This window comes from Oncorhynchus masou, chromosome 20, assembly GCF_036934945.1.
Source record: "Oncorhynchus masou masou isolate Uvic2021 chromosome 20, UVic_Omas_1.1, whole genome shotgun sequence".
NCBI classification, from domain to species: Eukaryota; Metazoa; Chordata; class Actinopteri; order Salmoniformes; family Salmonidae; genus Oncorhynchus; species Oncorhynchus masou.
This window is the reverse complement of record NC_088231.1, coordinates 19,841,135-19,856,134: the sequence shown is the minus strand read 5'-3', so window position 1 is coordinate 19,856,134 and position 15,000 is coordinate 19,841,135. Positions and strand designations below refer to the sequence as shown.

The following is a 15,000-nucleotide window of genomic DNA, read 5'->3' as shown; positions in this document are numbered from 1 at the left end:
TGTGTGTGTGTGTGTGGGTATGTCTGAATGTCAGGTGTTCTACCACTCTCCGGTATGGTATAATGGTTTTTACAAGAGCACACATGTTTATGGGTGTGTATGTATCGTGTGCTTTTAAGTGTGTGTGTGTGTGCTCCTCCTTTCTCAGAAGAATGACCACAGCTTGGTAAATGAGAAGGGAACATGCTACGATCCCAGAAGGGAATTGGTTTTTTGACATAAGCCTGCCATAACCCTGTCATAACCATGTCGTAAGCCTGTCATAACCCTGTCGTAAGCCTGTCATAACCCTGTCGTAAGCCTGCCATAACCCTGTCGTAAGCCTGCCATAACCCTGTCGTAAGCCTGTCATAACCCTGTCGTAAGCCTGTCATAACCCTTTCTCTGCCCTTGCCACCCTGGAGAAGGTGTGGAACTTCTCTGACTCATTGAAGCTGGGTGGGGTGAAGACAAGCACAGCACTATACAGAGATTTGAGGTGAGGCTCGAGCTATTTGCTTTGTCCAGATCATGAAGCTCAGTTAGATAAGAAGATGGAGGGAGAGGTGGAGAGAGAGAGAGAGAGTAAATTAGAGAGAGAGACAGAGACAGACAGACAGACAGACAGACAGACAGACAGACAGACAGACAGGCAGACAGACAGGCAGACAGACAGACAGACAGACAGGCAGACAGGCAGACAGACAGACAGACAGAGTTCCGGTGAGGGAAGGAAGGGAGGGGAAGAGAAATAGAAAAGGGAGATAGAGAGAAAATAGATAGAATTCCATGTAAGAGAATGATAGAAGAATACATCCCCTGGTCTGCAGTCTCAACAGTCCTCACAGACATCCCCAGAAGGAGGAGACACCAAAGGGGATACTGAGTGACATTGGACAATCTCCAACCAGTGGCCATAATCTATAATTGCATGATGAAGAGGGGGTGGGGGGGGGTGTTCAGACATTTCGGTAATTGTCGAGGACTGGGCCTATAGACTCGGCCTCCAGGTCTCCATTTTAACAGCCTGTGCGTGTGAACTCTGTGATTGCCCCCGTCAAGAGATGACAACGTATACCCGTGCACCAGCAATTAGCTGGCCTGGGAAAAGGATGTTGAGACCCCCCTTACGTTCAGACCCAACAGCCTGCTGTCTGTGGGAGAAGAGTGGGAGGAGTTCCAACGAGAGGGAAAATAGAGCCTATGATTGTTGTGGTTGTCTATTTGTTTGTAGGCCTAGGCTTCAACTAGCGCTATCGGAGCAGCATGCTAGGCTATAGGCTATAGGCTAACAAGGGTTTTCATACATACACTCAATATAATTTTGGGGGGCCTGCATTTTCAGCTGTTTTCGTGTGAGACCCCGTGTGAGAAAAAAATTCCAATGTGTTTGCCACAAACCAAGTTTTATAATCAAAATGGCCGCCGCCGCCGACTCACCAGCTGAAGCCGTGTTTGTTGGTGGGGGTGTGTTTCTCCAGGAGGGCCGTAAGCTGGAGCAGGCAGAGCTTCTGGAGCAGGTTCATCTGCAGTACTGACTGGCAGCCCATCTGCCGCTGGGCCCAGGAGTGACTGGGCCGGTGGGAGGCCTGGAAACTGGGCCAGCGCAGTTTCTGAGGCCTTGGGTAGAGACAAATATATGTGTTAGCCTAATATATTGCACAGCAAACAGAAAAATATGGAGGGATATCAGAAGCACAATCAAACTTCAAAATACAAAAGCACAAATGTTTGCAACGAATTTCATATAAATATATATCAAATATGTGGGTAGATATATATAAGTCAAAATATATAGGTTAACGTATATTAGGGAAAAATAAACAAAACACACAAGTGTTCACACACAGAGACATATAGGAGAAGATGCGTCTTCATCATTTTCAGAACTTGACCAGAGGTCATAAAGCCCTCTCCCCTGACAAGGTAACTAGCAGGACATCCATCCAGACGAGTCCTATGACCCCTGTGTTAAGAGATGCTCACTGGGATAACAGGGATTGATCGTGCCCAGAGGATCCCAACTCTGTTCCTCCAGTAGAAGTGCACATTTTTATTGTGGCAATGGACAAACACACCTGATTCAACTCGTCAACTAATCATCAGGCCCTCGATGAGTTGAACCAGGTTTGTCCGATGCTACAACAAAACCGGGTGCTTATGGGGGAACTAAGGGACTGGAGTTGGGAAGCACTGGTCTCGCCTGGCTGTCAGCGGCTATGGGAGCGTCGGAAACCTTCTGGAATTCTGCCTGTGGATTCCTGAGGGAATGGCTGCATCGTCGCGGAGACGGATCGGCATTCCCGAGATCCGAGGTATTCACTGCACCTCATCGCCGTGACAGCCGGTTACGTAAGGGTCAGGGCTGGGAGAGTCGTCTCAACGTGTCCACTCTGTCTGTGTGTTTCTCCCTCCATCTGACTTTATTTCTCTCTCTTTCTGTACCTCTACCCATCTCTCTCTTTCTGTACCTCTACCCATCTCTCTCTTTATGTACCTCTACCCATCTCTCTCTTTCTGTACCTCTACCCATCTCTCTCTTTCTGTACCTCTACCCATCTCTCTCTTTCTGTACCTCTACCCATCTCTCTCTTTCTGTACCTCTACCCATCTCTCTCTTTCTGTACCTCTACCCATCTCTCTCTTTCTCTTTCTGTACCTCTACCCATCTCTCTCTCTCTGTACCTCTACCCATCTCTCTCTCTGTACCTCTACCCATCTCTCTCTTTCTGTACCTCTACCCATCTCTCTCTGTCTGTACCTCTACCCATCTCTCTTTCTGTACCTCTACCCATCTCTCTCTTTCTGTACCTCTACCCATCTCTCTCTCTCTGTACCTCTACCCATCTCTCTCTCTCTGTACCTCTACCCATCTCTCTCTTTCTGTACCTCTACCCATCTCTCTCTTTCTGTACCTCTACCCATCTCTCTCTTTCTGTACCTCTACCCATCTCTCTCTTTCTGTACCTCTACCCATCTCTCTCTTTCTGTACCTCTACCCATCTCTCTCTCTCTGTACCTCTACCCATCTCTCTCTTTCTGTACCTCTACCCATCTCTCTCTTTCTGTACCTCTACCCATCTCTCTCTCTCTGTACCTCTACCCATCTCTCTCTTTCTGTACCTCTACCCATCTCTCTCTTTCTGTACCTCTACCCATCTCTCTCTTTCTGTACCTCTACCCATCTCTCTCTTTCTGTACCTCTACCCATCTCTCTCTTTCTCTTTCTGTACCTCTACCCATATCTCTCTTTCTGTACCTCTACCCATCTCTCTCTTTCTGTACCTCTACCCATCTCTCTCTTTCTCTTTCTGTACCTCTACCCATCTCTCTCTTTCTCTTTCTGTACCTCTACCCATCTCTCTTTCTCTTTCTGTACCTCTACCCATCTCTCTTTCTCTTTCTGTACCTCTACCCATCTCTCTTTCTCTTTCTGTACCTCTACCCATCTCTCTCTTTCTCTTTCTGTACCTCTACCCATCTCTCTCTCTCTCTCTCTCTCTCTTTCTGTACCTCTACCCATCTCTCTCTTTCTCTTTCTGTACCTCTACCCATCTCTCTCTTTCTCTTTCTGTACCTCTACCCATCTCTCTTTCTCTTTCTGTACCTCTACCCATATCTCTCTTTCTGTACCTCTACCCATATCTCTCTTTATCTTTCTGTACCTCTACCCATATCTCTTTCTCTTTATGTGCCTCTACCCATATCTCTCTTTCTCTTTCTGTGCCTCTACCCATATCTCTCTTTCTCTTTCTGTACCTCTACCCATATCTCTCTTTCTCTTTCTGTGCCTCTACCCATATCTCTCTTTCTCTTTCTGTGCCTCTACCCATATCTCTCTTTCTCTTTCTGTGCCTCTACTCATCTCTCTCTCTCTCTTTCTGTACCTCTACCCATATCTCTTTCTCTTTATGTGCCTCTACCCAGCTCTCTCATTCTCTTTCTGTACCTCTACCCATCTCTCTCTTTCTCTTTCTGTACCTCTACCCATCTCTCTCTTTCTCTTTCTGTACCTCTACCCATCTCTCTTTCTCTTTATGTGCCTCTACCCATATCTCTCTTTCTCTTTCTGTGCCTCTACCCATATCTCTCTTTCTCTTTCTGTGCCTCTACCCATATCTCTCTTTCTCTTTCTGTACCTCTACCCATATCTCTCTTTCTCTTTCTGTACCTCTACCCATATCTCTCTTTCTCTTTCTGTGCCTCTACCCATATCTCTCTTTCTCTTTCTGTGCCTCTACCCATCTCTCTCTTTCTCTTTCTGTGCCTCTACCCATATCTCTTTCTGTACCTCCTTCTTTCTCCCTCTTTCTGTCTGTTTGTGCACCTCCATTCCACCACCCTCTCTCTCACCCTCCTTCTCACCCTCTCTCTCACCCTCCTTCTCACCCTCTCTCTCACCCTCCTTCTCACCCTCTCTCTCACCCTCCTTCTCACCCTCTCTCTCACCCTCCTTCTCACCCTCTCTCTCACCCTCCTTCTCATCCTCTCTCTCACCCTCTCTCTCACCCTTTCTCTCTCTCAACCCTTCATCCAAAACACTTAAGAATGTTGAATTGAGCTCGCCAGTCCTTCATCCTAACACACAGGACATTTTCTCAAATGGGGACAATAACAACATTGGTGATATCTATAGATTGATTAACAGAGAGTTGATTAATGAATTAATAACTGACCTGTTAGATCTGGTGAGAGAGGCTCCCACTCCAGAGTCCCTCCTCTCCCTCATGGCTTCTTCCCCCTCTCCTTCTTCCCTCTCTCCTTCTCCCAGAGGGTTGCCCGTGCTGTCCTGGTCGCTCCCGTTGTCCGTCTCCTCCAGCCGGTTCTGCAAAGGTGAGGACGGACAAGGAGACGCTGAATCCAATGCCGAATCGGAATCCCCCTCTTCTTCTTCCTCTTCGTCATCCTCTTCTCCGGCTGCCACCCTGTCCGTCCAGGCGTTGACGAATCGCTGCAGGCCGTTGACACATTCCAGCACATCCTCCAACTTTGGCCCCTCCCCTTCTTCATTGTCTTCATCGTCTTCCTCGCCTTGATAGGCCACGTTGGGCACATTGTCGTAGAAACTCAGGCGGCTGTCCGCTGAGCCGGTGGAGCCGCAACGCGTTTGGCATCGACTACCGATATAGCGCGGATCGGCATTTCCACTTTGCGGTGGTTGTTTGCCGTCGCCGAGCGCTTTGGGGAATGTGCCCGGTTTGTGGCCTTCTGGAAGGTAGAAGAAAATCACACCTTCTTCCTCCTCTTCCTCCTCCCTCTCTCCGTTGAGGCGACCACGCTTGCTTTGGTTTTGCTCAGCCACTATCCGGTTACTAGGCTGTTGCTGAGGTGGTTTCTGTCTGGTTTTGGGTTGGGTTGAACCTGAGGGTTGTTGTTCTCCAGGCGGCTGTAGGAACACGCTTAACGGGTCAAAACCTTCCAGGTACATCCCACCTCTCTTACTGGCCCCCACCGCGGTGCTGTGGCTTCGGGTTCGTGTCACCGGGCTCGGGGTGCTAACGGTGCTCCCGCTGCTTGCTTCTGATTGGCTACTGCCCGTGCTTCCAGAGCTCCCCATGCTGCCACTGCTGGTCTGCGTGGAGTAGGATACACTCCTGTTATGGTTCAGGGTCATGGTTTGGGTCGGGTTGAGGGTGGAGATGTCAACGCAGTTGAGGCGCCGTAGCTTGTCGTCGTCTAGTCCTTCTTTGATGACCGGCCCGCTGATCTCCAGTTTGGAAGGTCTTCCCCCGCCTCCGTTCTTCTTCTTGCTATTGGAAGTGGCGCTCCTCAGTCTGATGCTCTCCATGCGCTTGAGGAAACTCTTGGCCCGTGAGCGCGTGCTCTTCCCTCCTCTAGTCTCGCTCCCTCCTCCTTCTATCCCTCCTGTTCCCAAAATTCCACTGGGCTTGTCGTCGAAGGAGAAGTGACCTTGGGTCGTCTCCAATGGTGAGTGCGGATGCCCGTCAGACAGCGAGTCCTCATTGGCGCCACACGAGCCGCCCGTGCCCGAGGAGGAGCACATGCTGGCCATGGAGTTGGCGCGGGTGGCGCCTGCCGCTGGGGTGGCATCGCTAGATGTGGCACCATCGACTATCCCTCCCTCTCCCACACTCCCGCTGCTGTGAAGCGAGGCCACCTCGGGCTGCTCGCTGAGATCCGTCAGCACACTCTCGGAGCTCAGGCCCTCGCGGAGCTGCCCCTGACCGGCCGAGGGTCTCTGGACCTGGGGGAAAGGCGGCTGGTTTCCACCCGGGAGGAAGAAGACATCCAGCTCCTCCAGGCGAGACCAGCGCTTGCTGTCCCGCTGGAAGGTCCAAAGGCCACTGATGGCGCATGGCTCTTCCTCGTCTGAATCCTCACTCTGGAGTAGAGAGAGAGAGAGAAGACAGAGGGGGCAGGTTAGCGTTTTTCGTCATGAATCTTGTTCTGGAGGCAGCTCTGCAGAGTGGTCAATAGCTGGCATGGCCAGAAAGTAATAAAATCTCAAACCTAAACTTAACTCTAACCTTAACCTTAACCACACTGATAACCTTAATGCCTAACCCTAATCTTAAATTAAGCCGAAAAGCAAAAAAAGAAAACATTAATGTTTGCCACATATCCCATCTAGTGAAAATCTCTCAGTTCTGCCTCTAAGATTCCTGACAGCAAACGTCAACCCGCTGGTGACACATTATCACTATAAGAAGAGAAGAAAAATGCCCAAAGAAATGACAGTTTAATCAAAAGGACGTAATATTTTCAAGATTTTCTCTCTGTTTCATGAACAAGGTTAGAACATGAAATCTGTTTCTAAAAGGTGAATGGCCATGAAGTCAAACGAGCCGCCCTGTATTCTGTCCAGATGACCTTCCATTCCCTCAGAGTGCACTGCTAGGGACCAGGGCCCATAGAACTCTGGTCAAAAGTAGTGCACTATATATGGGAAAGGGTGCCGTTTGGGACATGGCCTTTGTGTGAGAGCAGCAGGGATATTCACAGACAGCAGATCTGTGAACATTCCTCAACTCCCTCCCGACCGCTGGAACATTTCACAGAGATAAGATTCACACACAGCTGGTTAATGGTTGTTATTGTGTTGGAACTTATCCCTGACCGTGAAAACGACAACAGAGTCTCACTATCTTTCTCTCTCTTACACACACACACGCACACACGCACACACACACACACACACACACACACACACACACACACACACACACACACACACACACACACACACGCACGCACGCACACACACACACACACACACGTCCCGAGGGGAGTCCAGGAAATTCCACCCCGATCCGAGAAGTTCACACGCCAGCCGACCAGGCTAGGGCAACCCCCCCACCCTCACCCCCACAGAAGTGTAACTACCCTATCGTCCCCACAGGGCCAGTCTGTCCCCCTAATTCAGGAAAGTGAACTGCCTGCCGAGGGGACCAGGGAGCCGGGGGGCAGAGGAGGGGCGCGGGAGTCTGCAAACTTCACAGGCACCTCCTTCACGGTGGCTGAGAGCGATGGGGACAAAAGTCCATCAAATAAAACCCCGGGTCCCCATTTTATGACCCCCCTCTCCACTCACCACGACACACACTGGCCTTTCTTACTTCAGCTTTGATCGCGGCGGCCAGAAACTCCTTCTGTCTGATATACTGACTGACGTCGTGACGACCATCGTGGGGAGTTTGACTTTTGAGCTCAATAGCAACAATGTCAATACCTAGAACTATCTAGATGGCCAGTCTTATCTTCTCCTGCATTCAGTCACTCCTGTGGGTGTTTTGATACGCCATAAACAACGTCGCGTCTCTGATTTCAACCACTACGGGGAAGAGACACATTTCAATAGAGGGAGAGGTATACGGTCTAATCCAGAGAGACGTACAGCAGCAATTAGGGTTATGGGCCTTGCTCAAGGGCACATGGACAGATTTTTCACCTAGTCAGCTCGAACTAGTCAGCTCGGGGATTTGACCCAGCAACCTTTCAGGCTTAACCACTAGGTTACCTGCCGCCCTCTATAGACAGAGTGTGTGTCTGTATGTGTGTGTGTGCGTGTGTTCGGGATCAGGCCTGAGGAAGAAGGGCCAGCCGCGTGAACAGCAAGCCCTTCATTTGGACATAAAAGCTATCTTTCCTTGCCTTGGGCTCTTCATAAAGGGATTGATAAAAAGACAGGAGCCTTTTCATTAGAAGAGAAGAGAGAGAGGGAGACTTTCACACCCCAGGCTATAAGGAGGTCGGAGTTGGAGGACAGGTAGGAAAAACTAAACTGGGGCTGGAAAAGTTCTGAAGAATTAGGGGATTTTTGGGTGTGAAAGAGTGGAAGAGAAAAGGGTGGAAGAGGAGGGAGGAAGAGGAGGGTGGAAGAAGAGGGAGGAAGAGGAGGGAGGAAGAGGAGGGAGGAACTTACTCTCTTTCTCTGTGGGGAGATCTCCAGTCTCATCAGGGCACACTTGTTGAGGGTGTTCAGTCTCCTGTAAATAGATACCGATACACAATCAGATACATAAACACACACACACACACACACACACTTCCAGGAGTCCTAGCAAAAGTCCCAACAACAAGCCTCTGACAAGAGACAAACTCCTGAGAGAGAAAAGACAGGAAGAGAGAGAGAGAGAGAGAGAGAGAGAGAGAGAGAGAGAGAGAGAGAGAGAGAGAGAGAGAGAGAGAGAGAGAGAGAAGAGGAGAAAGAGGTAGAGAGAGAGCGAGCGAGTGAGAGAGAGAGAGAGAGAGAGAGAGAGAGAGAGAAGAGGAGAAAGAGGTAGAGAGAGAGCGAGCGAGTGAGAGAGAGAGAGAGAGAGAGAGAGAGAGAGAGAGAGAGAAGAGGAGAAAGAGGTAGAGAGAGAGCGAGCGAGTGAGAGAGAGAGAGAGGTGAGCAGCTAATGAGGCGCTGAAGGATAAGCCGGGATAAGAGGGGAAGAAGAGAAGGAATGAAAAGAGAGAGAAATCAGCTTGATTGGCGACAACAAGACGACAAAGGGGGAAAGGGGGGGGCTTATCCCGCTGGACACCTGGCGAGGGGGTGGGGGGTAGTAGTAGTCGTAGTGTGTGTGTGTGTGTGTGTGTGTGTGTGTGTGTGTGTGTGTGTGTGTGTGTGTGTGTGTGGGGGGGGGGGTGCTCTCCCTCTGAAGAGCTCTGAAAGCAGATCATGTGACAATGGATGGAGGAAGGGGTTGAGAAAGGGAAGGACAGAGGGGGGCATGGAGAGAAAGGGAGTGAGGAAGGGGTTGAGTAAGGGAAGGACAGAGAGAGGCATAGAGAGAGAAGGATTGAGGAAGGGGTTGAGAAAGGGAAGGACAGAGGGAGGCATGGAGAGAGAGGGATTGAGGAAGGGGTTGAGAAAGGGAAGGATAGAGAGAGGCATAGAGAGAGAAGGATTGAGGAAGGGGTTGAGAAAGGGAAGGACAGTGGCAGGCATGGAGGGAGAGGGATTGAGGAAGGGGTTGAGAAAGGGAAGGACAGAGGGAGGCATGGAGAGAGAGGGATTGAGGAAGGGGTTGAGAAAGGGAAGGATAGAGGGAGAGATGGAGAGAGAGGGATTGAGGAAGGGGTTGAGAAAGGGAAGGATAGAGGGAGAGATGGAGAGAGAAGGATTGAGGAAGGGGTTGAGAAAGGGAAGGACAGTGGCAGGCATGGAGGGAGAGGGATTGAGGAAGGGGTTGAGAAAGGGAAGGATAGAGGGAGGGATGGAGAGAGAGGGATTGAGGAAGGGGTTGAGAAAGGGAAGGATAGAGGGAGAGATGGAGAGAGAGGGATTGAGGAAGGGGTTGAGAGGCTCGAATGGAGAGATGACTTATGATACACTATTCCCTATTTAGTGCACTGCTTTTGACCAGGACCCAAACTCTGGTCAAATGTAGTGCACTATACAGGGAATAGGGTGCCATTTGGGACGTAACCTAGATCAACTGGAAAAGTCCACTCACTCCTGATAAATCTGATAGATGCACTTTGAACAACTGTACTGTATTTAAATGCATGGAAGTTACTTCACCGGTCCCAGGAGTCAACTGTTCAGTAACAGAGGAGGCTGGTGAGGGGAGGGCTGCTCATAATAATGTCTGGAAGGGAGTCAATAGAATGGGATACTTTTAGCCCATCCTCCAATGGGGAACATAAAGATGGCAGAATTCACAGGCCGAGTCATTGTTTTAGCACTTTCCACTGACTGTCTAAAGTACAGCGCCACATGGTTCAATGTGCCACCAAATCAGCACAACTCTTTCTCTTTATCCAAAGTGCAGGCGCCTTGAAGGTCAAATTGGGATAATGTATGCTCTGCCAGTGACCATAAAAAAATGAAAAGCTATAATAAATAAATAAACAAATAAATTATAATAAAGGAAACAACAAAATAAAAATGAACCCAAAAAGAACGGAGAGCTGTGTACGATGGGCAAACTTAGGAAAAGGTTTCATTTGTGGTAAGTGGATGTGGGCCACCATCTTCATGCACCTCCGCTACTGAAAGTGACACCATAGGACCTTTACCACTGACATGACATTACATAACATGATACATAGCCCTTTAAATGTTACCCACAACCCCTTGGGCCGAGAAGCCACCCAGGTGTGGCGAAAGGAGGGAATGATATAGATTTATTTTCTTTAAAAACAACAGCAAGAACATAGCGTGACCGTGGAGACGGAGCGAGGGAGGGAATGTGGAGAGATAAGACAAGAGAGATGGAGAGAACAGGACAACGGTACAAAACGTCTCTAATTGGAGAGAAGTAAACATTTACAGCCCCCACGGTGCATGTATCATACCTCATCGCTTAGAGACAGAGAGAGAGGGAGGTGAGAGAGAGAGAGAGGACAGAGGGAGGACAGAGGGAGGAGAGAGAGGACAGAGAGAGGACAGAGAGGGAGGAGAGAGAGGGAGGACAGAGGGAGAGGACAGAGAGGGAGGATGTATGGACAAGCTGAAGAGATAGAAGCATAATGAAAGAGAAAGAGGGAGAGAGGGAGGGAGGTACAGAGAGAGGCAGAGTTAAAGTTAGACAAAAGCGATGGATGCTGAGTGAAAGAGAAAGCAGGTGGGAGTCAGAAGAGGGAGAGAGAAAGAGGCCGAGGGAGAAAAGAGAGGCTTATCGCGTTCCTCTTTCATCTCAAACCCAACCAGAGCATGCCATCTTTGAAGATATACTTTCTTCGCTATCTTCACTATGCCTTCCCCTATTGCAGAGAAGATGAACAGATTTAGATTTAGAGAAGAAGAAAAAATAAATAGACAATGGAACATAAAAGTGGGTGAAAGTTGAGAAAGAGAGGAGGTGAGGAGGACATAGAGAGGTGAAGAGGACATAGAGAGGTGAGGAGGACATAGAGAGGTGAGGAGGACATAGCGAGGTGAGGAGGACATAGAGAGGTGAGGAGGGGAGAGAGAGGTGAGGAGGACATAGAGAGGTGAGGAGGACATAGAGAGTTGAGGAGGACATAGAGAGGTGAGGACATAGAGAGGTGAGGAGGACATAGAGAGGTGAGGAGGACATAGAGAGGTGAGGAGGGGAGAGAGAGGTGAGGAGGACATAGAGAGGTGAGGAGGGGAGAGAGAGGTGAGGAGGACATAGAGAGGTGAAGAAGACATAGAGAGGTGAGGAGGACATGGAGAGGTGAGGAGGATATAGAGAGGTGAGGAGGGAAGAGAGAGGAGACCTACAAGAATGCTCTACGGGTTCAGTTGTTGACTTCTGGAGAAGTGAGAGATGAAGAAAAAGAGAAGTGGAGGAGAAGTCTCACCTGCACAGAGCCTCGATGGCATCTCGGTCCAGGAAATCATGGTCCCTGGTCACAGACACAATCTCAATGGGGAACAAGCCATCTGAAACCGAGAGAGAGGGATAAAGAGAGAAAGAAAGAGAGAGAGAGAGTGAGAGAGTGAGAGAGAGCGAGTTAGCGAGAGATAGCGAGAGAGCAAGAAGGAGGGAGGGAGGAAGAGAGAAATACATTTTTTTATGTCTTTAATTGCATCAGTAAGCAGACACAATCCATTGCAAACTATGTAACTCTCTGTCAGACATTGGGTTACTGTCTTCACAAATGTCCACCTGTTCCTTTCCTCCCCCCACACACAACCCACACACATCCGACACACACCACAATGAAAGCTAAGAGGAAGTGGCGTCTTAGCCGGCCAAACAAACACAGCTGTACCATTCAGACCTGGGCAGCAGGGGGGTGAGTGTGGGCGGGGGACGACAGTAGAATGACAATAGGTGCTCCTGCATTAAAGGAGTCCTCTGATTATCTCACTCTCTCTTCTCTATATCACTCTATTAAAGGGGCAAGTTGGGAGACTCACTTTATTAAAGGGGAAATCTGGGATTCAAACTCACTCTAAAAATGGCGCCTACTTTTAACCAGGGCCTGTACGTTTCTGGTTGGAAGTAGTGCACTATAAATGGAATAGGGTGCCATTTGGGACGGAGACTTGAACCCCCACTGATGTCTGCTGGTGAAGATGTGAGTACAAACGTGTGAAAGAAGAAGACAGATCAATTATAAAGGAATGTATTGGACGGAGGCGAGAATGCAACGATGACCCTAGTCGGGGTATCCTACAGCTCCTAGCCTCCTAGCTACCTAGTCCGCCTCCCAGTGGGCACACTATTCCATTTATAGTGCACTACTTCTAACCAGAAACGTACGGGCCCTGGTTAAAAGCAGGGCGCCATTTTTGGGACGCAAGCCTAAGGGCCAACGGTGATAAGAAAACGCTGGCTATTCTATTCACCTTCCACCAGCTGTACTGTGACAGTACTATCTGTCTGCCTTATCTGCTGTGGGGCAGGAGTCCCTTACAGCCAGAGATAATAGAACAGAGGACGGGGGAATGTGTCGCGTGTCAGCACGTATTCTGTCCTCATCAGAGGGGCCTGGTATGAGTCAACATACTGTAGATCATCACAAAGCTGTCGGATGGAGGGTCTGGTGTGTGTGTACCTCTCTTTGTAATTTGTAATTGTGTGTGTGCGCGCCTCTGTGTGTGCGTGCTTCTCTCTTTCTCTCTTTGTGTGTGTGTGTGTGTGTGCGCGTGTGTGTGTGTGCGTGCATGCGTGCGTGCGTGTGTGTGTGTGCGTGCGTGTGTGTGCGTGTGCGTGTGTGTGCGTGCGTGTGTGTGCGTGTGTGTGTGCGTGCGTGTGTGTGTGTGTGCGTGCGTGTGTGTGCGTGTGTCGGCTGTCACACACAACCTTAATCACCTCTCCAAAAACATGGCGAACGTCCCAGTGTCTTGGTAGATAGAACACCCAGCACGGTTCAATGGCAACGACTAACGAACTGTTGACAAAGCTCGTTGTATCATGCTTTAAGGTCCCTCGGATTACATAAAAGGGTGTGGGCTGTGCGAGCACGTTTTTAGGTTACGTATGAGGACACGTTATGGCTTCAGGGTTTTGGTAATTGTTTCACTTGTGTGTCTGCAACATCGAGGTTCACTGAGGCAAAACAAAAACACACCGCTGGCACCTCAGGAATGTCTGTGTGGTTGTGTGTGTGTGTGTGTGTGTGTGTGTGTGTGTGTGTGTGTGTGTGTGTGTGTGTGTGTGTGTGTGTGGTTGTGTGTGTGTGGTTGTGTGTGTGTGGTTGTGTGTGTGTGGTTGTGTGTGTGTGGTTGTGTGTGTGGTTGTGTGTGTGTGGTTGTGTGTGTGTGGTTGTGTGTGTGGTTGTGTGTGTGTGGTTGTGTGTGTGTGGTTGTGTGTGTGGTTGTGTGTGTGGTTGTGTGTGTGTGGTTGTGTGTGTGTGGTTGTGTGTGTGTGGTTGTGTGTGTGGTTGTGTGTGTGTGGTTGTGTGTGTGGTTGTGTGTGTTTGTGGTTGTGTGTGTGATTGTGTGTGTGTGGTTGTGTGTATGTGGTTGTGTGTGTGTGGTTGTGTGTGTGTGGTTGTGTGTGTGTGGTTGTGTGTGTGGTTGTGTGTGTTTGTGGTTGTGTGTGTGATTGTGTGTGTGTGGTTGTGTGTATGTGGTTGTGTGTGTGTGGTTGTGTGTGTGTGGTTGTGTGTGTGTGGCGCGTGTGTTTCTGCATAAGCAGAAGGCAACTTGGCGGGGAGGGGTGAATTAGCACTTCAAATGATAAAAGGATTGGAGGACCATGGAGATCGAAGGAAAGAGGACAGGAAAAGAGGAGTCTTGCGTGTTATTGGACTCTGCAGTGTATAGAATGTTCTGGACTTCAGCTATAGTTCAATAAAAATACCAACTTGGAGAAGACGTCAACAGAACAGCCTGTCTTGTGTTTGTCCATTCAAATTAGCATAGCGAGTAAATTTGCTCAATTTAACATTTGAGGTCATGCCAGTCTGTCACATAGAGTTAAACGGAAGAGTCGACAGACTGGAAGAAAATGAAGGGTGGGTTCCTCTCTCTCTCTCTCTCCTTCTCTAAAATCAACCATGACTTCATCAGATGGCAAGATATGAACTGTGTAACGTTAATTTGCCCTGATGTTTGGTGAGAAAACAGCTATCCTAAAGTTCACGTGACCAAGAAAATCTACCACCACCAGGATTTCACTGTTACTGTGACATTTCCACACGGTCTGTGGGAAAGGGGACATTGGCAACAAATCATAAAGCTCGGGCCAGCGATGATGTTAGCTTTTCCCATTCGCCTCAGTCATTCGCTTGTCACCCCTTGTGCCAGGGACAGATCAGGCACAGCTGTGGATGGCTGTCGCAGGGGTTCTTAGGGGTCCTTACCTTCGTACAGCTGGGCGTACTGTGGGAAACCGGCAGCCCGGAGCCAGGTGCACGCCTCTTTGGCCTCCATCTCTGCAAGGGAGGGAACAGAAAGACGACCTTTGAGATTTAAAATCACCTTTATTGGGTCAAAATCACTTATTACAGAAACACACTCAAAAACATCACTTCAGTCCTATAAATCAAATCAAATCATAGAAATCAAATCTATGTTTATTGGTTGCGTACACAGTTTAGCAGATGTTACCGCGGGTGCAGAGAGATGCTTGTGTTACTCGCTCCTAACAGCGGCTCAAAATGTATCCGCTGATATAGAACACCACCTGGAGTAGACGCATGATTGGC

The 15,000-nt window shown here is 49.1% G+C and overlaps 1 protein-coding gene across 1 annotated transcript in view; it reads right to left on the bottom strand.

The window, feature by feature from the left end:
* The window catches only part of LOC135507149 (rho GTPase-activating protein 7-like), a 182,851-nt gene that overhangs the window by 15,654 nt on the left and 152,197 nt on the right, over positions 1-15,000 (bottom strand). Inside the window, 5 exon segments of the mRNA XM_064926731.1 lie at positions 1,420-1,599; positions 4,656-6,322; positions 8,363-8,426; positions 11,701-11,782; positions 14,656-14,727. Of these exon segments, the coding sequence (XP_064782803.1) occupies positions 1,420-1,599; positions 4,656-6,322; positions 8,363-8,426; positions 11,701-11,782; positions 14,656-14,727 (2,065 nt within the window).